The 27,692-nt window shown below is 37.4% G+C and overlaps 1 protein-coding gene across 3 annotated transcripts in view; it reads left to right on the top strand.

Annotated features, from left to right (window-relative positions):
* PCDH9 (protocadherin 9) overlaps window positions 1-27,692 on the top strand; it is a 949,264-nt gene that overhangs the window by 326,086 nt on the left and 595,486 nt on the right. Inside the window, exon 3 of one of the 3 annotated variants that reach the window (XM_036300582.1) lies at window positions 27,157-27,258. The exons of the other annotated variants lie outside the window; for them this stretch is intronic. Coding sequence (XP_036156475.1) covers window positions 27,157-27,258 — 102 coding nt within the window. The remainder of the gene's footprint in view (window positions 1-27,156; window positions 27,259-27,692) is intronic. 3 annotated transcript variants of the gene reach the window in all.

Here is a 27,692-nt window from a genome sequence, read left to right on the forward strand (position 1 = left end):
TTGGGAGCTTCAGTCGCAGCCTGAAAACAGCCCTCAGCCCCTCACCCAGACTGGCCAGGCACCCCAGTGGGGACCCCCACCCTTAATGGGGTGTGACCAGCTGCAAACAGCCATAATCCCCTCATCCAGGCTGGCCAGGCACCCCAGTGGGGACCCCCACCCTGATCTGGGACACTTTTCAGGGCAAACCAGCCGGCCTCCACCCGTGCACCAGGCCTCTATCCTATATAGTAAAAGGGTAATATGCCTCCCAGCACCGGGATCAGTGTGACGGGGGCAGCTCCCAAACCCCCTGATCGCCCTGCGGCTCTGTATGTGACAGGGGGTGGGGCCACAACCTCCCTATCGGCCCTGCTCTGTTCGTGACAGGGGAAGGCGCCCCAACCCCCTGATCTGCCCTGCTCTGTGACTGATGGGGGGAGTTCCCCAACCCCCTGATCACCCTGTGGCTCTGTGTGTGACAGGGTGCGGTGCCCCAACCCGCCCCCCCCCACGGGCCCTGCTCTGTGTGTGACGGGGTAGAGCCATAACCTCCCCATCTGCCCTGCCCTGAGTGTGACAGGGTGTGGCACCCTAACCCCCTGATCTGCCCTGCTCTGTGTGTGACAGGGGGGAGCTCCACTACCCTCTGATCGGCCCTGCTCTGTGACTGATAGGGGGCAGCGCCCCAACCCCTTGATTGGCCCTGGTCTGTGCGTGACAAGGGGTGGTGCCGCAACCTCCCCATCGACCCTGCCTTGAGTGTGACAGGGGGCAGTGCCCCAACCCCCCTAATCGGCCCTACCCTGAGCGTGACCGAGGGTGGCATTGCAACCTCCCAATCCGCCCTGCTCTGTGCATGACAGGGGAATGCCCAACTCCCCAATCGGCCCTGCTCTGAGCCTGACCAGGGGCTGCACCTAGGGATTGGGCTTGCCCTCTGCCGCCTGGGAGCAGGCCTAAGCCAGAAGGTCATTATCTCCCGAGGGGTCCCAGACTGTGAGAGGGCACAGGCTGGGCTGAGGGACCCCCCCCTTCCCCGAGTGCACAAATTTTTGTGGACCGGGCCTCTAGTATATAATAAAGCAACTGATGCATTTTAAGAAGCACATTACTATATGTGAGCACACGAATATGTTTGTGGGCAAAATCATTATGGTATAGAACAAAGTTTAAACTATCTTATATCATAAAAGGCTAATATGCAAATAGATCAATTGGCAAAACAACCGAACAACTGAACAACCAGTATGTTGTGCGTTGACCTCCAGGGGGTGTATGCGGAACATGGCGGGCTTTGGTCATGAAGGGATGGTGGAGCAGGTGAGTGGAGGCACCAGACCAAGGCAGAGCGTCGGTTGCTGTCATTGGGGTGAGCGTCTGGTGTTTACTGAAAATTATTTGCTCCCACATGCCACGGTCCCACCAGGTGGCCCCGTTTACTCCCGCTGTTGGCACCCGACACTGGCCCTGATCACTTGGCACTGTCAGCTGGTTCGAGTGGCAGCTGCCAGCCCCAATTGCCCCTCAGGGCTTCTCCATCTCCCCCTGATCCTGAGGGGCAATCAGGGTCAGCAGCCGCCTCTCATACCCACTGCCACGCTGGCACCGCTTGCACCCACAGGCAGCACCAGAGTCACTGCTCATACCTGCATCTGGTGCCTGGCACCAGTCCTAATCACTTGGTGCTATCAGCAGATGCGAGCAGCAGCTGCCAGCCCCAATCGCCCCTGGGGGCTTCTCCAACACCCCCTGCTCCTGAGGGGCTATCAAGGCAGCAGCTGCCACTTGCATTCGCTGACAATACCAGCCCTGCTCATACCCACTGCTGGTGCCAGCCTCAATTGCTCTGAACCGTCAATGGGTACAACCAGGGCCGGCATCGTCAGTGCTTGGTAGTGACAGCAGCAGGAGCAGGGCTGCTGGCAGACAGGGGACCAGGATCCATGGTGGGAGGGGCCAGGCAGGGTTGCGGTGGAAGGCCCAAGACCCACTCCTGTGCCCACCGCAACCTTGTGGCCCACAGTTCCTTTCAAGGTGCATGAATTCATGCACTGGGCCTCTGGTTAAATATAAAGTTTCTAAAATTTTAAGTTTTTTACATAAAAAGTAAAGATAAAACATCAAATTAATATGAATTATTTAATTCAATAGTAAAGTAAGACTTATTAGGATATAAAGTTACATGAAAAGTGTCAATATATTTAGTAAATATACTCTTTAAAAATATCAAGATTTATTCTGTGAAGTTTGACCAATTATTTTGTAACTATAATTTTGATAGCATAACTTTTAATTTTGTATGTATAATATTAAAGAAGAAAACTAAACTAGTATTGTTCTTTTGATAAATAGTAATCTGCTTAAAAGTAAATACATTTAAAATATCAGAGTCATGTTCTATAATTTATGTATTCATTATGGAAATTATTTTCTGTCCCCAAAATATTTTTAAGTATGAAAGATGGCACTAAGATTTTTTTAACTGTAGCTGATTACGTTATTACTAGAAGCCGTTGCACAAAGATTCGTGCAATAGGCCTTTCTTCCCCTGGCTACCAGCACCTGTTTTCCTCCAGCACCCGGGGCCCAGGCCTTTGGTCCGGCCGCAGCAGAGAAGCCAAGCCTCTTCAGTCTTCATTCTTCAGTCTTTAGTCTTCACTCAGGCCAGAGCCTTCAGTCTTCACTCTGGTGCCTGCATATGCAAATTAATGACCATCTTTGTTGGGTTAATTTGCATAGTCACTCTGATTGGCTGGTGGGCATAATGGAGTGACACCAATTTGTATGTTTCTCTTTTATTAGTATAGATAGTATAGACTAGAGGCCCGGTGCACAAAAACTTGTGCACTCACGGGGCAGGGGGTCCTCAGCCCAGCCTGTGCCCTCTTGCGGTCTGGGACCCCTCAGGTGATGATCACCTGGTGGCTTAGGCCTGCTCCCCGGGGGATTGTGCCTAAGATGGCAATCAGACATCCCTCTGGCAGCCTGGCAGCCCTCGGGGGATTTCCACTTGCCAGCGGGGAGCAGGCCTAAACTGCAGTCGGACATCCTTAGTGCTGCTGAGGAGGCAGGAGAGGCTCCTACCACCACTGCTGTACTGGCAGCCATCAGCCTGGCTTGTGGCTGAGCAGAGCTCCTCCCATGTGAGAGCACCCTGACCATCAGGGGGCAGCTCCTGCATTGAGCGTCTGCCCCCTGGTGGTCAGTGTGCGTCATAGTGACTAGTCATTCCCAGTCCTTCTGCTGTTAGGGTCAGTTTGCATATTACCCTTTTACTATATAGGATAGAGGCCTGGTGCATGGGTGGAGGCCGGCTGGTTTGCCATGAAAAGTGTCCCAGATCAGGGTGGGGGTCCCCACTGGGGTGCCTGGCCAGCCTGGATGAGGGGATTATGGCTGTTTGCAGCTGGTCACACCCCATTCAGGGTGAGGGTCCCCACTGGGGTGCCTGGCCAGTCTGGGTGAGGGGCTGAGGGCCGTTTTCAGGCTGGCGGGTGACTGAAGCTCCCAGCCTCTCCTTTTTTTCTTTTTTTTATTCTGGGATTTATTTACCTTCTATGGCTGTCACTGGAACTGAGAGCCAGCTTTAGCTCTGAGGCTGGTTCCAGCTTGAGGCCTCAGCTGCTGAAAGCAGGTATCTGGTTTTGTTTGGGTCCTATAATTGAAACACTGTTGCCATCACTGCCGCTCTAAGCTCCGAGGTTGGCTGGCTGAAAGCAGCTATCTGGAGTTTGTTTAGCTTCTATAATTGCAACACTGTGCTTAGACTGCAGCTCAGAGGCCGGCAGCGGCAGGCGGGGAACCTTGGCTTCCTCCATCACTGGAGCAAGCAAGCCTCCTGTTCACTTCAGCTGCCTGACTGCCGGCTGTCATCTTGGTTGGCAGTTAATTTGCATATCATCCTGATTAGCCAATGGGAAGCGTTCAGGGATATGGTCAATTTGCATGTTTCTCTTTTATTAGATAGAATAAGCATACTTCAACAAGCTTGGAAAGATCAAAAACTGTGAACACAAAGCCATTTTTTTCCATGTGATAAGGCTTTAGAAGGTTTGTTAGCATTCTGAGATTCCATTTCCATATAAGAAAAGTGGAAATAATACTATTAACCTTGTGTATTGTTGTGAAAACATGAAATTCTGAACACAAGAGCCAGTGTCTGAACCTTGTACTAAATACATAGCATAAGTTATTATCTTGTTCACAACCATTATGATGCCACTTGTTAAAATAGAGGCCAATTAAGACATCTTTAATTTGGAAAAGCTCAGAGTCCTTCTGCTCCAAGTTTTGTATTTTAAAAATGAGATGACTAAGAACTTAGTAGCTGACCTCCAAGGCCACACAGCAAGTATAGCAAACTGAGAAAAAACCCAGGGCTTGTGACTTCCAGTCTAGTGTGCTTTCCATATGATCATAAGTGGGGAGAATAAATATTATACGCTTTTTCCCCTAAAATTGTTCCACCCTACTTCTATGTGGTAGGAGTATAGGGAGGCATAAGTTCAAATAGGACTTCAAATTAAAAGAATGTTATTGATTTGAATTACATTGGCTTTTTAATGTTATTTTCTAGCTAACAAATGTGCATTTACCAGTTGTTATATGCTGACGTGTGTTCCCCCAAAATGTATCGGTTGAAGTCCTTACCCTTAGTACCTCAGAATGTGAGTGTTTTTAGAGTTAAGGTTTTTAAAAAGGTAATTCAGTTTAAATGAGGTCATTAGGGTGAGCCTTAATCTAATATGGTTAGTGCTCTTATAAGAATGAGAGGCTAGGACAGGACACAGATGCACAGAGGGAAGACTATGTGAAGATAGAATTATGATGAACAGCTTTAAGCCAAGGAGAGAGGCCTCAGAAGAAACCAACCCTGCTGGCATCTTGATCTTGAACTTCTAGCCTCCAGAAGTATGAGAAAATAAATTTCTATGTAAGGCACCCAGTTTGTGGTACTTTGTGTACAGCAGGCTTGGCAAAGTAGGCGCCAGAAACTAGTTACTCTTCTGAAAAACTTACCTACGTTTTCCCGTTCCGAGCAGACATTCAAAACTAGCCATTCCAACCCCTTGTGGAAATGTCCAGATCATTTCCTCAAATGGAGACTTGATTCTCTTTCTTAAAATGAAACACCACAATGAAACAAACAAAAAATCTGACATTCAAGGTAGAATAGAGATACCCAGAACTCTCTCACTGAAAGCCATCCTAATGTTACTTGAACATACTTTCCTATGTTCCCTGAATCTACTTTAGTGCCTTCATGTGAGCTTCTCTCAGGAAAATCTTTATATTGTGCTTTACTGATTCTTCATCATCCCTACAAGCTAAAATGTTAGCTCAGGTAAAAGAGAGGCTCTATCCCCAAGCACTTAGCACAGCAATTGTAGTGTGCGGCGTGTGTGGATAGGTGGTAAAGGTTTGTGGAAATACAGTGAAACCTCTTCACAATGCTGACCTGAGTACCTTTGCTATATGGTCACTGTAGAGCTAATTGACTGCTTTGGTGGTGAATCAGTCTCACAACCTGATGTTTTAAGCCCCTAAATAATTAAACATTCTTGGATGGTCTCCAGGAAAGACTATTACATGCCAATGCTATTATAGTGTAATTCCAGAATGGCAATTCTGGTTCTTGGTTATGGGGATCATCCTTGGTACCTAAAGCTAATTAACACGCAATACAAATCTTAATCCATGCAGTTTACAAGGGAAAAACCTAATTAGAGTGATATGATATTAATTAGAAGAAAATTAAAAGTTTGGATTGAGAGCCCAATGACATTGTCTGAGTTATCAGTACAGGCTATGCGTGAGAATGGTGGGCATCCTGCCCACACAGGGCATTATAGCTTCACACAATCATTGGAGATATTGTGAGGGTTATTTTGAGGGCATTTCAAACATTTTTTTAATTCACATAAAGAAAATGATACAGCAGAAAGTAGTGTTTTATTTATTTGTTTGTTTGTTTGTTTATTCCAGATACCAGATAGTAGTCAAAAAGGGGGATAGGAAAATTGTATTAGAAGAAATCAGTTAAGGAGGACCTGCTCCCCCACTGCTCAGGCAAGGTGGGGAGCCACTTGCAATGCTGGAGCCAAGCGAGAGAACTGGTTTCCTGGAGGAAATTCATTGTGTTGGTTAATGGCATTTATCTGGGAAAATATGATTTGGGAAGTAAAACCACCTTTGGGAACGTAACAGTGTAATTTAGGTGTTACCATTGCCGTCCTTGTTTTATTCAGATGACTACGTGTAGATAATCAATAAATGAAAGCCTGCAAAGAATGAATGATTAAATTACTATATCTAGAGGCTAAAATTTCTTAATGAGGGCTAAGAAAAGTGCCTTATATGTGATACGCTTCCTGTGTGAAGAGATGACTACTTGTTCGTGGACTGGTGACCACAATTGAGGTCTTAACCATAAGCATTTCCAGAAAGGCTTAAAATAATACAAGTTGCATATAAGTTCAAAACAGTATTGAATAAGGGAGTCAGTAGACAGTTGTAAAATATTTAAAGAACAAAATAAGCTTTCTGCTTTAATTCTGTGCCAATATGACTGTGAGCTTTTGGAATCTGATCTATGGTTGAAAGTTCATTGCTGGGACTAGATAAAACAGAAGAATCCTATATCTTTAAACTTCTTTTGAACACGAAATTACTAAATTTTATTGACATGTGAAGTATTATAGTTAAACACAAAACAGGCTACAGCTACTAAAATGGAAATATTTGTGTAGATGAATTAATAAATTGTGTTGCTTATTGGAACCCACTTCATCCTCATTAATAAAGCAACAACAGAGCAGTGCAATTATCAGCATTTGGACCCTCTAGCCATGGCAGAGGATTCAGATGTGGGCTTTTTAACCAATTAGCTTTGTTTCATTGAGAAAATTATTTATTCTATACCTCAGTTTCCTTATCTATTGAAATGAGTATGTATACTGTGGACATTCTATTGGATGTTTAGAGACAAAAAGAATAATACTTTTGAATTACTGAGAACTAAATCTGTCATATAGTAATCAATATTTCCTATAATTATGAACTTTTGATTTTAACTTGAATATTAAAATAATCTAGGTCAAATAGAACTAGATATGTTAATTGTTTTAGTTGTGGTAGAGTCTATTCAATTTACAAAATAATAATATTTGAATACAAAATATTCAGAAATAACTCAGTCATGAAACAGAGTTTATGTATATTTATGTGCACAACTCAAAGATGTTCCTTGTTGTTTTTCTCATTTCTCTTACTCTTTATAGTCAAGATTTGGTACATATAATTGGCTATCAGACATATGCCAAATATACAACTGCTTATATGTATCAGCCAGGTGTAACATATCTTAAATTTAATTTCATGAATCTGAAGACATTGTATGAATTATGCCATTTTCTGCTTTTCAGGTAATAGACATACAATAATTCATCTTCTCACTAGTGATTAAAATGTTCATATTTGTGCATAATTTTTTTAATTATCTGAATCATGATAGGCTAATTATGGTATAGCCTCTGTTTCCAACTTAAGCATAAATATTCTAATTTTTTGCATGCTGGAGTGATGCAGGAAGAATTTTTGAAAAAATATAACTAAAAAGTTATAAATATACACTTGTAGTCCTATTTATATTGTAACATTTAATAATATAACGAAGGTTTCTTAAGTTGAAAAAAAAATGTTAGAAAAACATGACCATTAGCATAATAGCTAGTCTTGGTAGTATTATCCTTTCCTGAAGAGAATGGAAAGGAGATGTTTTTTGATTGGCTATATCACCTGTAAAACTGAGAAGGACTGTCAAGTTCCTAAGATCTAATACAAGAGTGGCAAATTAGAGTTATCTGCAGCACTAGCAATAGGAACAGATTGCATTATAAATCATCATATCATTGACAGACAATTACATTCAGAACTTGTCAAGCATGAGGTGGTGGCAATGTTTGTCCACCATCAAAGTTATTCAAGCCAAAAGCTCAGGAAGGATATGAAAATAAGGAAGTTACTTCTGGGTGAGTTGCTGGAATTAATTTTTCCTATTACCTTTATTCCCACACATCTCCTGTAGTATCATGAAAATTAAAGATAGAAAATGCCTATTAGCACTCACTGAGTCTGCTCTCCTGCACATTCAGAAACAATTCAATCTTTCTTTCTTTTTGAGGTTCCCAGATGGGGGACTCTTTTATAAAAGAAGTCAGAGAAGTAGTTCTCCTGAAGTTGAAGAAGAAATAGCCAATTATTTTATAAAATTCCAAATGTGATACTTGACATTTATGAGATATGTATTTTATATATTCTAAATAATTTGCATAAAATATTAAATAACAATTTTGATATATTATGTTTGCATCACATTTTATTTCTGCACAATTATTTCACCAGTGCATAGGCAATCACAAGATTGAGTGTAAAAAATTGAAGAGATAGTATGGTTTCTCTATGTGAAAGAAAAAGAAGTATGCTATTACATATGCATGAGACAAAGTTAAGCCGAGTAGCAAGTCATTTCAAAGCTTAGTTGAAAAAGTGTACAATATTTCAAAGTTTACATTTTTCTTCTCTCAATAGTGATGTTTATCTGGAAAAATCTAGGCTTTAATTGTTCTATAAATTAATTGGTTTAATGAAATCTGCTACAAATGAAATGAAAAAATTCCAGGACTGTTTAAATCATTGTTAGAACTATTACTATTAGGATAGTATTGTTTATTTCCCCCAGAAGTTTTGCTAATCACTCAACTTACCTCTATGGCACTCAAAATAGGAAGCATTCACATAACAACCTAACTTGTGCTACATTACTCTTTGTACATGTGGTCTGAGATTTTAAAAGATAGTTACTATGCTTTATGTAGTCTTGTCAATTATGCCAGTTGGATTGAGTGTGTGTTTTGCTTCTGCTTTATGCAAAGCGCACTTTCCTATAATATGTATGCTTGTAGTTATGTGGCAAATTTTAACCCTGTTAGGTCTTCCACTGAAATTTGCTTTGCATTTATGTAGTGTTGGTAAAAATCAAGATTACTTAATTAATGTAAGAGAACAAGATGCAACAAATATAATGCTTCACCCTAGTCTTGTCAACTGGATAATCCAACAGAAGTTGTTTAAGATGACTGAGCTGTTTGACTTATAGAGCGCTATTCAGATACTAATTCTGACTTTGTCTTTAAAAACATCCTTTTTCTTATGTGAATATAATCTCTGCTTTCATAGTTACTATAATTAAAGGTAGTTAAGACACTTACCCAATATTCTTAATTTACATATTTTGAAACTAAACCAAATATTTGAAGCCTTTTAACTAATGTTTTCCCAGAGAATTCTCTGACATAACTCTATTATCATCTCTAAGATCACACTTTTTCTGGTAGAGAACTTTCCAAGCGGAACTAAGAATTTACACCAGTTGTTTGAGTGTATATGTTCGGGTTTGTATGCATAGTGAAATTCAGTACCCATGTGCATTAGTCTTACTCAAAAAGGAAGAAGCCCTATTACTGAACACTGGGATGCAACTTTAGGTAGGTTTATAAAAATGGAAGTCTTGCAGATTCCAAAAAAACCCTATAATCTTGCTTCATCATAACTGTTGAGGCATTCATATGAAGAGGCATTTTTTAAAGACGGATTGAAAATACACAAACATTCAGAAGGTTATTGTTTTAGGATGCCTTTCATTTTGAAAAGGAGTTATTTTTGCTCTGAAAATTATGGCTCACTGGAAATAGGAAGTCACTCAATAGAACTGATTTGGAACACAAGATACTACATACTTCTCAATATATCCATGAAGGCTGCATAATTTTCCATTACAATGGGTTGAGGATTGGGGATTTGTGTTTTGTTTTTGCTTTGATAATTGCCTGTAAGAAAAGATGATGAATTATGAGGTGGTTACAGGCTTTAATTTTTTGATTGAATGAAGGGATTGTATTTATAGATGGTCATTCAACTCCTGTGGGGAAGGTTATTAATATAAGAAATTATGTGCTGAGGTAAACCACCTCACACAGACAGTGAAATTCATCATTCAAGACTTGTTTAGGAACATGCAAAATACACAGTAAATTTAGTGTCTCCTTTCCAAAGAGATTAATACTACAGCTCAGGAATTTTCAGAAAGGTGTGAGAAGAATTTTAAGGATTAGTAACAATGAGAAGTCAGTTAATTTTCTCTTTATTTACCTGAAAACCAAATCCATTTTAGGATATCTCCTTTATTCTCTTTTTCATATATATATATATATATTTTTAAATAAGTTTTTATTGACTTCAGAGAGGGAGGGAGAGAAGGAGAGAGAGAGAGAGAGAGAGAGAGAGAGAGAGAGAGAGAGAGAGAGAGAGAGAGATCTATGAAAGAAAAACATCTACGAGAGAAACATCAGTCGGCTACCTCCTGCATGCCACCCACTGGGGATTGAGCCAACAACCTGGGCATGTGTCCTGACTGGAAATTGAACTAGCAACTTCTTGGTGAATGGGTCCTCCCTGAACCACTGAAGAACACCAGTCGGGCTCCTTTGCATATCTTGTTTAAAAACATAGTGAAGAATGATCTATTCTTATCATTCTTGAGTAAAAGATAAAAGTGCACATATTAAAATGCGTGTGTTTATGAAGTAAAGACTCTTATAAGGCAAGGATGTATAAGTAAATGCAAACAGTGTTTAGATAGCATGAATATGTCCTTCAGAACAATAGCATGACAAAGCTTTTTCCTGGAACAGTATTGTTAGGGTGGCAGACAGCATGCTATTTAGGTTATTCTCAGGGGCTAACATATTATCAGATATATGAGTATGTTTAAGAAGTGAAAGAATGTTAATACATTGCCTTAATCCAATTATTTTCAATGCCAGGACCAGAAAAAAATTTAAAACTTGCAATACTTGACTATTTAGTTAGGAACACTGATCTTTTCCCCCCTTAGATTGTGAAATTAAAAAAAAAAAGACAATAGCCAATGCAACAATAGCCGTCCAGTGTGAATGAATCCAAATCATATGTATTTCTTTGTGTCAGATTGGCAAAATATAATAGATTTTTTTTTTTTTTAGTGTGCTGCATAAGTTTAGGAATTAGTTTATGTGTGCCATGGGATGAAAAAGGTTGAAAATCACTGCCTTATTCTGTTATTTTGGGAAATGAAAATTATGCTAGTTTTAAAACTTAAAACATAATAAGAATATGTTCTATATAACTTAAAATTTTAATATTAATTAACAGAACCTGAATGTATGGAGCCCCTTATACTTTTCAAATTCTTCCACATCTAATTATCTCATGGAAGTCTCTTAGCCACCTTCTCCGACAGGCAGGAGAGGGGGTATTATCCCCGCAGGGACATAACTACTTGCTTGTGGTTTTACAGAGAATACAGTGCCTTTCCTCAGGAGCACTCTGAGGACTATGCCTGCATGCAACCTGTCTGAACGAAACGATCCCAAATATTCAATACTTCCAATTAGCTGCGGCAAATCTATGGAGCTCTGTGAATGCCAATGAATTGTGTGGCTCCAAAGCAGAATTTGAAATGGAAAACACTGAATGCTGTTATTCAAAACCAGTTTTAAGAATTTTCTGTCGCTAGAAACTGTGCATAGCACTGGGACCTCGAAGCAGAATACAGACACACAAACGCACATTATCATACAGAGAAATGAAGGTTAAAAATGTGATGTTGCACTCTCACATCCATGCTTCTCTATATATCTCCCTCTCCCTTCCATTCTACCTAAAAATTCAACTTAAACAGTCTTTAAAAAATATTATATTTGCAATGGATGCACAAGGAAAAGAGTAAGGAGAGGAAAAGCCGATGACTTGGGCATTGGACAAGTTGGTTTGAAGATGCATGAAGGAATCTTAAATGGGATATTTAGCAAACATTTAAAAACTCAGAATGAAGCATAGAACAGTTGGTTCTGAAGCCATACATTTGGGTGTCATCACTTACAGTTATACAGCATAGGATTAAAGGAATGACATTACCTTAAGTTTTCCAGAGAAATAAAAAACAGTAAGACAATAAGTTAACCAAGAATGTAGACTTGAGAAACATCAATATAGAGTATGTTTCCAATGGGAAAGGAAGATGAAAGGATGCTGAAACACGGAGAATTATTGAGGGGTGGATAGATTAGCATTAGGAAGAACAGGGGGAGAAAGAAGCATAATGGCTTTCTAAGAGTAATTGTTGTCATGTTAAGAAAGCTAAGGCAGCCGTAACCGGTTTGGCTCAGTGGATAGAGCGTTGGCCTGTGGACTCAAGGGTCCCGGTCAAGGGCATGTACGTTGGTTGTGGGCACATCCCCAGTAGGGAGTGTGCAGGAGGCAGCTGATCAATGTTTCTCTCTCATCGATGTTTCTAACTCTCTATCCCTCTTCCTTCCTCTCTATAAAAAAATAAATAAAATATATATATATTTTTTTTTAAAAAAAAAGAAAGCTAAGGCATAACTGAGAGGTAAGGAAGTTGAAAATACTCTTTCCAAAGTGCATGAGAGAAAAACAGAGGATATTTTACTCTGATCAAAAACAATCTTCATAAATCTTTTAAAAAGAGAATTGACAAAGTTATATAATTATTTATATTTAAATGTATTTGGCATGTTGAAAGTATTCAGTGATCTTATGATAATACAGAAATTGCGGGGCAATCATCTATTTGACACTTGGGCACATTTTCCTACGTCTCTGCTCAATTTTTTTTCAAAAGGGGAAATTGTTGAAAATTATTAGTATAGGGATTATAAAAATTGTTAACCTGGTAAGTTAAGACACCCTTTTTTTCTTACCTTTTCCTGCAAAAAAAAAAAAGTAAATAAAATGATAAACACAGGCCTAGCCAGTTTGGCTAGGTGGATAGAGCATTGGCCTGCAGACTGAAGGGTCCCAGGTTTGATTCCAGTCAAGGTCACATGCCTGGGTGGCAGGCTTGATCCCCAGCGGGGGGCGTGCAGGAGGCAGCTGATCACTGATTCTCTCTCATCATTGATGTTTCTATCTCTCTCTCCCTCTTCCTTCCTCTCTGAAATCAATAAAAATATATTTAAAAATAAAATTGAGAAAATGAAGATCGCTTGAGTTCTTACCTAAAGTGGAACAGGGAATGATAAATGAGGTAGCGTCTCCCTGTGTCTTTATGTCCCTCATTATCTATCTCTGTCTGTCTTTCTTTTCATTTGGTGCCTATGCATTTCTGGAAACATCTGTTTACTTTCTCTATACCATTTTGTCACACGTATACATGGTTACTGCTGGGCCCTTGTATATTCCAACCCTTCAATTTCAACAGAGTCTTTCTTTTCTCCCTCATTTAAACTTACACAAAAGCATTGGGAAGGAAGAACTACCTCATCTTTGCTTGAACATAGCCATATACAGCTGTGTAACACGAAACCTCGGTTGTCTTAGATTTCGCTTGCTGGGTGGCTGAGGCCTACTGTGCCAGGTGTGCAGGTAAGGGAATGAGAGAGGTGATTGTGTCCCACAGGTTAGATGTCTCATTAGGAGATTTGAGTATAGCAGAGGGCCATGTCTTGAATAGTGTGTGATTTGCATAACATCAAAGTGAAAACCTGACACTTTAAATTTGGAGAGGTGTTCATATAAAGAAAGGAAATTATTACTCTGAAGGCATTTTAGTAAGGAAATATTTATTTGTTTTCACCTTTTAACAGAATTAAAAGGAATTTTCTGGTGGATTCTATCTTACATACTTTCTGTTTGTATTGGATTCTCACACCAAATATTTGTCACTTCTTTTTCGTGAAATTGTTTCACATTGAATCACAATGAATGACCGTCATAAAAACAAGTAGCATGTCAACACATTTATTTGGCCAGGGCGCTCTCGAGATAATGTCTGAATTTTTATCAAGACTGTAGTGATTAATGTTTCTGATTATGAAAATCAGATAACTCATTAGTGGTTATGTTTCAAAAGGACATAAAAGATTAAAAATGTTTATAGGATATTATAAAGCAGTTGATTGAGACTGTTGAAAATGGGGAAGGATAAAAGGACAATTTGGGCCCTTAATATTATGTACTATTGAAATATATGTAAGACAGTTGTGCCCAGAATTTTCATGCAGCACATATCCAAATAGCTGGTTTCATGGCAGTTCATTGTAAAGTGTATTCTTGTTTATTTATGAAGAATAAGTTGAACAAAATTTCCCTTGGCTAACTTTACATTAACATAAAAACCATCAAGTGAGTGGATAAAGGTTTCAACAAGGAAGTGTAAGTGTTATTAATCGATGTTCAATATATAAAGTAGACAATTGAAGTAAGGGAAAGCTATTTGTGACTTTATATATTTTTCAAAGAAATCTTTATTTACAAGTAGTTTCAGTTTAATGAACAGCAGAAAATAAGGTTTTGTTATCTTTCATGTGTACTTTCCACAGCTTGTTTAAAAGTTTGTAAATATTAACCAAGTGTACCTAGGTGTGTGTGTGTGTGTGTGTGTGGGTGTGTGGGTGTGTGTGTGTATGGATTTTCCTTATTAGACAAACTTCCCTTATTGCAGTTAGCTATTTATTTTAATAAGATTGTGGATAAATTGCTATACTTCATACTTTAGAGAGCTCACTAGGGAGTAAAATTAGGAAGTATGTTCTGTATTTTGAGAAGATATGTTACCATGTCAATTAGTCAAAAGCATAAAGTACAAGTTGGAAAAGTACAGTCAAGTCCTACAATCAACCATGAACACAAAAATGACTAAGTTATATGGATATATTACATATGCTTAGCATGGGCTATTTCCAGTGAAACTGAGAAAGGTGTTTCTTTTTATGAATTAATTTAGGTATTGAATTAAACAGATGGGTTCTTAACGTGTGGTTGTAAGTCCCTTCCAGGGAGAATTCCCCCCTGCCCTCCAATTAAATTGAATAGCCATCTGGATCAAATGAACTGGAGGTTTTAAATCCAGTTTGTTGATGGGTCTTTGTTACTAGCCTCTTACATGGCGATGATCTGGGCAATTTGTGAGCTAGGTTCAAAGGTCCTTTTAAACACTGAAAGCCTGTAATTTAATATATGGGATTAAGAACATGGCTGAATTTCTCTTTGTTTAAATTATATTAAAAGGAAATAAGAAAATGTCTATCTATATCGTCAAATTAAAATAAAATTCATCATTCATTGTCTTCTAAATATTGGAGCTTGGGGTGGTTAGTCTCTGTGACATAATTTCCTCATTGATAATAGAGCTTAAAGACAGAACCTACTAGTAATGTCTCATCAACTCTAATATTCAGCAAGTCTATCAAAGGTTGAAGTCACCAAAGGGAAGGAGATTGCTACAAATGCTTAATTGCAAGGACAATTTTCAAGCCTAGATTCCAAACTTTTAAAATATTTTTTCAGCACCACAGAGGGAGATGAGAAGACACCTAATATAATTTAAAAAGAAGGAAACAATACATGCACACCTATGTTCATTGCAACATTATTTACAATAGACAATATTTGGAAGCAGCCCAAGTGAACATCTGTAGATTAGTGTGTAAAGTTGTACATTTGCAAAACGGAATATTATTCAGTCATAAAAATTCTTAATCTTTGAAACAGCATGGATAGATCTAGAGAAGTGGTTCTCAACCTTCTGGCCCTTTCAATACCGTTCCTCATGTTGTGACCCAACCATAAAATTATTTTCGTTGCTACTTCATAGCTGTAATGTTGCTACTGTTATGAATCATAATGTAAATATCTGATATGCAGGATGGTCTTAGGCAACCCCTGTGAAAGGGTTGTTCAACCGCCAAAGGGGTCGCGACCCACAGGCTGAGAACCACTGATCTAGAGAGTATTATGCTGAGTGAAATAACTCAGTCAGGGAAAGACAAGTACCACAGGATTTCACATATATGCGGGATTTAATGAGCAAAATAAATGAACAAACAAAATAGAAGCACTCACACACACAAAGAACAGAAGGACATTTATCACAGCAGGGCTGGATGAAAAAAGGAAGGGATTAAGCAGATAAAAAAAAAAAAAAAAACCCTCATATACAGACAACAGCATGGTGATTACCAGAGGGAAGGGGGTGGGGGTGGTAGAAAAGAGTAAAGGCAGGATAAATGGTGATGTAAGGTGACTTGACTTGGGATAATGAGCATACAATAAAATATGTTATAGAACTGTACACCTGAAACCTATATACTTTTATTAATCAATATAACCCCAATAAATTCACTAAAAATAAAATAAAATAAAATAAAATAAAAAGAACAAAGGCTGAAACACAGGCAAGAGGGATTCAGAGCTACTGAGCTCAATGTCAGGATTATGAATCATGTTTATGCTGATTTATTATTTATTTTTATGTTGAGTCTTGAAAGAATCCAGCTACCTTATCTGGTTGTTTCCTTCTCCTTCTACACACACACACACACACACATGCGCGCGCGCGCACGCACACCTAAGCTCCTGTCTAAGTTCCTACCCTATAAAGGTGGGGAAAAGTTAAATTTTGCTCTTTAAAGTGCTTTATAATTAAATTATTACAGAATATTTCAGATTATAGGATGAATTTAAAATTTTTTCTGTAATGATGTACAAAAATAAACACAAATTAGTGTTGATGGTTTTATTTTCTGTTTATCGTAGGGCTCTGGGTAATCAAAATAGTAAGAAAAAGATACCATAAGAATAGTCTAGCAGAAATTTTTCCAAATTGAAAAACTTCTACTCATTCTTGTTAGATCCCTATCCTATATTTTGTAAAAGCTTAAAATTGTAATAGAATACTAATGTAAGATCACAAAGATCCATGCTTTGATTTATTGAATTTTAAGAAGCAATAATTATAATGCGAGTGTCTATTTCTCTAAAATTATTTTCTTTAAATCATTTGTTATCTTGATTTGCAAGTGGATTCCTAGTATCAGTCTTGTGTTTTTACAATATATATATTTTTATTGATTTCAGAGAGGAAGGGAAAAGGAGAGAGATAGAAAAAAACAATGATGAGAGAGAATCATTGATCGGCTGCCTCCTGCACGTACCCCACTGGGGATGAAGCCCACAACCCAGACTTGTGCCCTGACCAGGAATCAAACCTTGACCCCTGATTCATATGTCCACTCTTAACCACTGAGCCATGCCCACCGGGCTATTATCAGTATTGTTAATATGAAGAGTATTGTTTCATAAAATGTTTTCTGTATGTTATTCTATCAATTTGAAATATTGTCCTCCTCCATTTTATAAAACTACCATGAACTTAAATATTAATCTTTATTTAGTTGGAGTAAATATGCCTATTTTGATATCATTGTATAATAAAATTGTTATTAGCTGACAAAGAATTATCATTCTGTATTTTTCTAAAGAACAGAGTGTAGAAAAAAAACAAACAAAAAACATTTACTGTTTGGAGAGTCCATCACTACACACCTGAACTCCCTTATATCTTAGGCTCATATAACTTTTGTTTGTACTTTGGTACCAGTAAATTGGACATATGTTGAACTAATATGTTGTTCTCTAGTAAGTTAGTTTTAGCACTATGTATTTGGCACTTCTTTCATAACTCCCTAAAAATTTCTAACCAACTCAAAAAGTACATTGACTTATCTATTCTTAAGTATTAGTTACCTAGAATGAAAATGAAACTCATCATTTTCCTTTCCTGAAGTCTTTCAATTCAATCTGGAAACATAACAAAAGACTCATCTTTAATCCAAGTGAACACATCTAATGAAGGACCTCTTTCATTATGTTTGCAATTCAAAATATTTTTAGACAATCTATGTTTGTGTATTGAGAAAAATTTAGTTTTTGTTTCTCTTCAAAATATGAATACAATTAAGTGAAAAATATATGAAAAGTCTCAGGGATTTTATAACAACAAATAATATAATGAACTGCAAAACAATTTTCTTAAAAACATAGAATGCATAATTCTGATTAACCATGGCACTGAAAATTTCTGTTATCATATGCCTTGAAAATGTTTGGACAGAAGTTAGTATATCTATTTAAATGTCTAAGGAGTTGCAAAGGCCTGTATTGCCTGCAACCATTTATTTAAAATGCAAAATTAAGTTGCAATGCACAATGCCTACTGGCATTAATAGAGTTTTGCCCAAGCAATATAGCATATAATCCTTTTGTAATTTAAAACCTTTCAATGTATTATTGCTCTGTGAAATGGCTTTACAGTAAGGTAATAATACAAGGAAGGGGACAATGGAGAAATTGTAAAGTATAGAACATTAGTGTTTGAAGTATATTTTCTGAGGGATTTTATTTCTATGCATACCTATAGCAACTGGGTCAAAAGAGGTGCATAAAACTAGTATACCATCCACAAACCATTTAAAGAAAATGTAATGTGCACAGAGCAGCTAGGATTTGTGGTTCTCATGAAGACGGTTTTGCATTGCTCTTCCTTAGTGAATAATGACCTAAAATTTTATCCAGTTTACCTATATTAAGTTAGAGAACTTAGTAATAATTTCTTATGAAGGAATTTATGTCTGGTTGTGAAGAAATATATGGGCTTACATATGTAGTTATTTATTTAGCAAGATTCTGTTCTTATGCATCCACCACCCCAGAGCCTCTGCCTTGACAACTCTTCGGCACACTCAGTGTTCAATTCACAGAGGGCTGCTCTCTGATTGCACATTTAGAGGGAACCTATGGAGTAACATGATATAGGGTATTATTGTTAAATCCTTAATGGAATTATTCCAAATCCTGCATGATTACAAACTTACTTTTTTTTTCCTTTCTCCCCACTCTAATTAAATATTTTATTGAGAAAATGAGGCAAAATTCAGTCTAATATAAGCATTTTCAAAACTGGAATACTTATTTTTGGAATACTGGTATATCTCTACCTCTATTTTTGACTTGTGAATAGTCCCTTAACAGAAGCCTTGAAAGTCATTGCATAGGAGGAAAAGCAACTGAGCACGCGTTCGCAGGAAATGGACACCATACGGAATTGCTACAACTTTGTAGCAACCAAAGATCTTTGTGACAATACATTGCTTTCAAATACCACTTAGGCAATGATACCCGGAGAGAAAGCAATTTCTTGGTTATGGTATTGGCATCTATACATTGTATTAAATTGTTACAATTGTTTGAAAAATGTCAGCCAGCCTATAATGGAAACCATTATATTCTGGAGTAACGCATGCAAGAGGAATTCCTAACCAAAGAGAAAGAAGTAAATGTTTCATCTGGTACTTCAGCTTGAACGACTTACTGGATTTCTTCAGACATTAATTTCACATTTTTAGATATTCTCCCAATTCTTTTTTTTTTCTTTTTTTACTTAGGTGTGTTAATGTTTTTCCTGATTATAAAGAAGTCCTAATATCTGAACTGTTTTAGAACAAATGTGAAATGTATGTCATGAAACAGTGAATTGAGGTAAATGTTATACCAATGCTTTCAACATGACCTACTTGCAACAGCAAAGTGCACAATAAGAAATACAATTTTGACCCTAACTGGTTTGGCTCGCCTGTGCACTGAAGGGCCCCAGGTTCGATTCCAGTCAAGGGCATGTCCCTTGGTTTCGTGTACATCCCCAGTAGGGGATGTGCAGGAGGCAGCTGATCTATATTTCTCTCTCATTGATGTTTCTAACTCTCTTTTCCTCTCCCTTCCTCTCTGTAAAATATCAATTAAAATATATTTTTTAAAAAAAGAAATACAACTTTGTAGCTGTTAGTATCATTTGAGCACACAGACCTATAATTGAGGAACACCAATTGGTCTATTTAATGGCCAGTGCCAAAAAAGTATATAGATTTTATCTTTTCATAAATCCCACATGGCACAGCCAACTTCTCGCTTTCACTGAGCAGTAGTGACTACCTTTATCTGGCTAGTCTCTCTGCAAACCTGGGATTAAAAGGAGAAGGCTTACTGATACAGAGGAGAGAGTGCTATTGTGGAAGGGAGGAAAGGAGGTATATTTGGGACATGAAAAAGGGGAAGAAAAGTCTCTGGACTGAAAGGATATCGGGAATGGAGATTATGGGAAGGATGAAGGAGAATTTCCACCATGTGAGAAGAGTTAGCAGTCAGTGCAGGGAATTTTGAAGCATATCTGGGGAAACTTATCTACAAAAGTGTCTGCTGCCCTGGGAAAATCACGAGGGTGGACTTGGCAAAGTCTACAGGTAGGAACACGTGGCAGGTCCCAGGAGTTGAACAGGAGTACATTTTTTTTTTCATATATGCAATAGGTCGATGCACATGGATCCACTTAGGCAACATATCACTGTAAGGAAGTTTCTTCCTGACATGAGTTTCTAAGGGTCCAGTTGGAGAAACAAAGTATGATGGCTAAACCCACTGCTTTCTCTGACGCTGCTACTACAAACACTCAATCTATGGTACGAATGGCTTTTCTTTCTGTGATAGCGCTTGTGATGAAAATGTAGGTCTTGGGAATGCTGATTTTGCAATGATTTTATCTGTTGGAGACAAAATGAAACAAAAAAAGAAAACAGATACAAAGAATTTTTCACCCAGAGAATTAGAAACCAAAACCATCTTGGTGAATATGTCATGGTAAACATCTTACATTTATTCATGTATTCTTCCATTTCACTCGAAATGTTTAGAAAATACTCAGGAATGCCCCAGGCACTATATTTTATGCTGGAGATAAATTACCAACGGAGGACCCCTTTTCCTCATGAGGTGAAAGAAAGTAGAACTATAGGTACAGGAAGTAGAGAATGACCTTTAACTTTAGTACTACAAAAGAAAAGCAATCACGTTCCTCACCTGGCTTTAGAAAACCATAATCGACTGGAAGAAGAGGACTTACCTAGAGCCAAGTCAGAAAGAACTTCACACTTATGTAGAACATTTATTTCTGAAGATGCACAATTACAGTTTATAAAGCCCTTTGATAACTATTATCAAAAATCTCCTTGTTGTGGATGAAGGAGATTTTTTAAAATATGTTTTTATTGATATTAGAGAGAGAGGAAGGAAGAGAGATAAATAGAAACATCGATGAGAGAGAAATATCAGTCGGCTGCCTTCTGCATGCCCGTTTTGGAATCGAGCCTGCAATCAGGATTTGTGCCCTGACCAGGAAATCAAATCAGTGACCTCTTGGTTCATGGGTAGAGGCTCAGCCACTGACCCACACCAGCCAGGCAATGAAGCAGATTTTTAACAAAATCATGCTAATTTTTCTATGTATTTACTTGTTTTCAGGTATTTAAAAAATTCGGAGGCAGTTAAGAGAAATAAGAAAAATACTTGTCTCTGATACCCTAAATTAACATATGCTAATATTTATGTCTCCAATTTTTTTAAAAAAGTGTATTCCTGTTTTTAGAGAAGAGAGGCAAAACGACTAAAGAAACAAAGACTGCCGAAACCGGTTTGGCTCAGTGGATAGAGCATCGGCCTGCGGACTGAAAGGTCCCAGGTTCGATTCCGGTCAAGGGCATGTACCTGGGTTGCAGGCACATCCCTGGTGGGGGATGTGCAGGAGGCGGCTGATCGATGTTTCTCTCTCATCGATGTTTCTGACTTTCTATCTCTCTCCCTTCCTCTCTGTAAAAAATCAATAAAATATATTAAAAAAAAAAGAAACAAAGACTTCTATATACTATAGATACAGTTGATATTTCTTTTAAATCCTTTTGCAGTTCTCTTTTTTTCTCATTCTACTTTAATAATCTCTATCTTAAAATTTATTTGCATTCTAGTCCTCTATATTTCTGTTATTTGACTAGCTATTTATATGGAATTTGTTTTAAAATTTATATTACATCTTTATTTTGAGTCAAAATATGTATTACCTATGCTGAATACCTACATGTTCAACAAAATCTGATGAGAATTTTCACTTTGTTTTGCAAATATATTTAATGATGACAGAAAAATAAACCAATGGAGAAGGATATCTATATAATAAAAACCTAAGTGAACATTACGGTGGAATAACCAGAACAACCGGTTGCTATGATGCTCACTGACCACCAGGGGGCAGACACTCAGCACAGAAACTGTCCCCTGGTGATCAGTGTGCTCCCACAGGGGGAGTGCCACTCAGACAGAAGCCAGGCTCATGGCTGGCGAGCGCAGCAGCGGTGGTGGGAGCCTCTCCCGCTTCCGCGACAGTGGTAAGGAGCAGCAAGCCAAGCAGTAAGGAGCAACGAGCAGGCAGGCAGTAGGGAGCATGGGGTCCTGGACTGCAAGGGGGATGTCCACCTGCTGGACATGCCCCAAGGGATCCTGGACTGTGAGAGAGCGCAGGCCAGGCTGAGGGACGCCGCCCCCCCCCCCCCCCCTTTTCCCCAGTGCAGAATTTCCTGCATTGGGCCTCTAGTAGAAGATATTAGCGAGATGGGTGTAGATACAGACTCAAGGCTTCCTGATTTGAGACAGAGTAAGTTTTAGGACACTAAATTATTGAAACCAATTTTTAGAAATGATAAGAACCTACTAAATGAATCCTGTAAATTATGAGCTTTATCAGTTTCTAGAAGCACTAAAGTAATATGTGCTTTGAGATAAACATGTTCAGGAATGTTCTAAGAGTTCTACCCTTCTCTGCTTATAAGTGAGATATTGTCCATGCATCTAATTGATAATGCATTTTAAAGTCAGGGACCACTGGAGAACATACTTTCTGAGAAAATACTCAGGCCTCGTCTGCTTCGGGCTTCTCGATTTTAACAATAACAATGCAAACAGTTAAACTATTCCATAAAGAGAACACGAGAGGTAAGAAAAAACCCATTAGCTTATGTTGCCCAGGAAAGGTAATGACATAAGTGATCCAGAAGGAAGGAGTTATCGGGGTATAAAGCAAGATTAGGACTGAGAATTGCCCTTTGATATGCTAATGTGGACATCATTGGTGATCAGGATAGAGCAGCATCAGGGGCATAGAGATGGTGAAAATTTGATACATGTGGGCTCTCTAAAGTGATGTATGGAGAGACCTTACAGACAGCAAGTACAGACAGCTCTTCAAAGTAGCTTCTTTCTGTAAATGTGAATTTCTTATCAATCCCCAGGGCTTTTGTATGAAAAGTTTTACAACTCTTTATAAAAGGACTTCTTAGCTTCTTCAAATGGGTAGGAAATTTTTTTCAGATGGAGTAGTTAGCAACTAGAATTGTTATTTACTAGAAAATATAGAACAAAAAATGCAAGGTTACTGCTTCTATAATGATTGCACACAATTTATAACAGTGCCATTAATTCTTAGCAAACAACATTGATTTGTAAGAAGGTAGAAGGAGTAGAATAACGGCATGTTGCTGCTATAGACTTGGGTGGACAATGTAAAGAACAAACAGCTTTTTAGCAAAGAAAACAGCTGTGCCATTTATTTTTGTGATTATTTTCATAAAACTTTTGTTGCTTTTGCTACTGTTGATATTTTTCTCTTAATATCATGGCTGTGAAATGCTTTCTTAGAATCCTGTGTCAAAAATGAAAGAGCTAATATTCCTGGTAATGAGGCAGGTTTGAGCAGGTATTTCTATAGGTAGTTAAGGACAAGCTCCCAGGAACTGCATGGATGTAATGGGAGAGAAAAAGACATATCCAAGAATTTAAATAATGGCTATCAATTGTAGGTAATGGAAAACTTCAAATTGATTTTAAAATAAAAACAAAGGTATTTACAGTGATTTTCTTTAAAAAAATCCCCACCAAGAATATGTTTTACTGGTTATTTTAGAGAAGGAAAGAGAGAGGGAGATTAAAACTATGTATGAGAGAAACATTCATCACTTGCCTCCTGTAGGAGCCCCCAATCTAGGTATGTGTCCTGATTGGTAATCAATTGGACCGGCAAACTTTTGGTGCACAGGACAACATTCCAACCAACTGAGCCAGACACAGCAGGGCTACAGTGATTTCCGTTTAACATGATTGCTGTTATTGAGTTCTGGACCTTTCAAGTTTGATTTACATATGTTTTCTGCAACATTAAATCTGATTAAACAAATCTAGCTGAACTATAATTTATTATGTAATTATTCATAGCAAATTTGGCAAACAAATAATTTTCAGTTGGCCAAATATTGTTGAGATGCAGGGATTTACCTGAGTTCCACAGTAGTATTTCAGATGCACTCATTCCGCTTATACTGTAATCCCCTAGGTAGGTTAGGAGAGAAGGAATGATACTAAAACTCATCTTTGGTACCTCCACTGTTTATAAAGCACCTTTATCTGGTAGCCATTAGTTGGTAGTCATTCCTTATATTAAGTCTAATCCTATAACTTTTTGTCATTGGGTCTACTGTCAAATTTAATGCATTAATAATTTCTGTTCCCATTCTCAAATTTATCATCACATACTGTATGGTTAAAGCATTGTCAAACTCACAGGCCAAATCATGAGAATGCGTATCTACTAGTCTTTGCATATGCTGTTCCTTCTGGCATGAATTCATGCTGAGCCCATCTTTCAAGACTCTGCTCATGTGTCACACCCAGTAGTCCAGTCATTCTCTTCTCTGCCCCTTAGCTATCTGTGCATACCTTTTTATAGTTTTACATATTGTAGTGTTGTTTGTTTCTATATATGGTTTCACTGTTAGAGTGAGGGTATTACAAATGGTAACTGCCGTATCTGGGTGAACCAATACAATTTTGAAACATTGAATATACTCAGCAAATGACTAATAAAAAATGAATAAACAGAGTGGAATATGTAAATAAATGAGCAAATTAATGGGCTCATAAGGGGGATATGGCAGAGTAGTAATTGCCTAAGTCTTGTCACTTAGGGTGCAATTCCCTGGAAATTCTTGCACAAAGGGCATTGGATACATCTGAACCTTTGTCTTTTCTACCTATTAAAGAAGGATTATATTTTCTACTGCTCTTCAGAGTGTTCTTATAGATAATATAGAAAATCTTGTATTTGCAGGTATAAAGTCTTATTCAAAGATAGTGTGTGTTTTTGTTTTTGTTTTTCAGGTTCAGAGGCATAATGATATGTCCATGAAAAACAAAACAAAACAAAAAAACACCTAGCCCATGATGGGTTAAATAAGGAAAAGGAGAAAGTGAGGCCAAAATTTACTACTAATGTCCAGAGGGCAAGACAAAGAAATATTAACCTTAACCCAGGGATCTCGTCTCTGACTGCACATTAGAATTGCCTGGATATTTAAAAACTATTTTTGCCTTAGCTATAAATTTCTCTAGTGTGAGTTGGGGTTTAGTCATGAACATTTTTTTGGAACTCCCCAGGTGATTCTAATACAGCCAGGGTGCGAGCCACTGCTGGGCCACAGGAATTGAGAAAATGTTTCTAGGGAGAAAAACTGCATAATACATGAGATGTTTTTAAAAGATTAATCAGCATGAATAGATATGAGGAGAGGCTAGGGACAGGAATTGAATGATTAAAATGTCTAGGAACATCACAGATGAAAATAACTGTTTTAAGATCTAAATTTTTTTTTTTTTTTTTTTTTTTTTTTTTTTTAGAAAGCTAAGGAAGCAGTATTGAGAAATATCAGAAAGGCCTTCATAATTAACAGTGAAGTGGTTTAGACAAGCTTAGTGTCATTCTAGGAATTAATACTGGTAGAGCAGCATTTTATAAACTACATCTAAAAGTTGCTTAGGTTGCAAGCAGAGGTTAAAATTACCCAATTTATGGGTAACTCTTTAGTTACCCATAAAGAGTTCCTAGGGGAGGTAAGTTTTAAACAGGATTGATGGATATTGCTTGTGGAGAGGACAGGCATAAAATAATGTTTTTCATGCCAAAAGTTTCTTGGGTTTGAAAGTCATGGCTTCCTAGCCTTCCATATTGCTATTTCTCTTAATCAATCAAACAAACAAAAATACATGGTAATTGATATATTCAAAATGTAATGAAAAATGTCCTGGAAATATTTTCAATTTTTTTTTTGCCCTTTCTATGGCTTTAAAATTGTTTCAAAATAATTACAAATCACTTAAAAATGTAATGCATTTTAAAATGTATGTAAATATATAAAATGGTAATCTTTAAATAAGAATATACTAAACTCAATGTATTAAAGTCTACAAACTTATTTTTCTTTATAAAATGTTTTTGATATGAAAAATTGTTCTTTGGGATGGGGAAAGTTAAATTTCATTAGTGGACAGAAAATGCGACACACTAGTTTAAAAAAATATTGTTTTTCCTACTTATGCCATAAAATTCTGTGTGCTTGTTGTAGTCTTATGGGAGAGGAATGGTTATATTTCAATGATGAATCCATTGTGGAAGCACTACAGTATCTTTTATTAACAAAATCTTAGAAATACCAATGTGATGTTTAATAAATGGTCAAACAGCAATACTTATAAACACTCCTTGTCTTGAATCTAACAAGAGATTTAAGGAAGAAGGAAATAGGATAATAGACAGTATATATCTTATTTTATATAAAAACTCATGAGGAATATTGAAAAGAGCCATCTTAGTATTCTAACAGAGAAAGGCCAAGTCTTAACTTAATAGCTTATGTTTTATAATTCACATTTTTTTCCAAATGAATTACTTTAGTTAACCTGTTTTTAAATATATATTTGGTGCAGGAAAAAGTGAAGTAATATTTTAAGACCTTAAAACTTTTTAGTTTTTCATTTTTATTTATTTCAAATGCATCATTTATAAAGGCCATGCATGTGGTAGATAAGGTATGGAACATGGTCCCAGAAAGCTGGGTAGCAGCCCAACCTTTGTTAAAATATTTTTATGCTTTATTTTCCTCTTCTGTAAGTGGAAATAATATTTATGTCACAGGTTAACATGATATATATATATATATATATATATATATATATGGTGAGAGAGAGAGAATATCATTCACACATAGTAATGTGTGAGTTATTAATGACTTTAACTATTAAATATAAGTTTTAGCTACTAAAATCATAAGCATAATAAATCAATATTGCTTTTAAAATAGTAAAGCTAAAATTTTGTTTTTGTTCATCCTTGCTTTATTTTTTATCTTTTTTACAAAGGCTCAATATCATCGCATGCACTATGAGTGTAGAGTCAACCTTTGTTAATTCAAATTGTATTCCTTAATTAGTTTCTTAACAAACAACCATGTCTCTCAATAGACACTCTAAATGTGGAGTAGTTTGTCACAATTATTTGGTGATCTCTTTCAGTGTAACTCACACAGCAAAAGTGACAATATTCCTGTCACTCCTCAGAAATGTCCCAGCTCTGCGGGCTTCCACATGCAGGAGAATGAAGAAAGCCATTGCGAGGTAGGCCGCATCTCCATGGAGACCATGCTAGTACTGAGGAACTCGCATTTGCATAGTGATTTTAAATCCTATAAGTTAACTATTATAAATATGCTCTTTGCTGACCTTTTCATGTTCATATTTTTATACTAGTACATTTTTAACAACTTTAAGTAAACAATTTTATGGGGGGAAAAGCGAACAATAATATTTTGCTTCTTTGGTAATGGCCCAACTATTGAATATAGGATAGTGTTCTTGTCATTGGATGCACAGTGTTGATTTTTACCTGTTTTAGAGACAGTAATAGGAAACTTTTTTCTATTGTATTTTTTAATTAATTCATCTTACTACTTATTTTCCACAGCCATAACATCATGTAGACAGATGGATAGATAGATAGATGATAGATAGATAGGTAGATAGATGACAGATATGTATGTGTGTATGCATAT

This window comes from Myotis myotis, unplaced genomic scaffold, assembly GCF_014108235.1.
Source record: "Myotis myotis isolate mMyoMyo1 unplaced genomic scaffold, mMyoMyo1.p scaffold_m19_p_3, whole genome shotgun sequence".
Taxonomy (NCBI): domain Eukaryota; kingdom Metazoa; phylum Chordata; class Mammalia; order Chiroptera; family Vespertilionidae; genus Myotis; species Myotis myotis.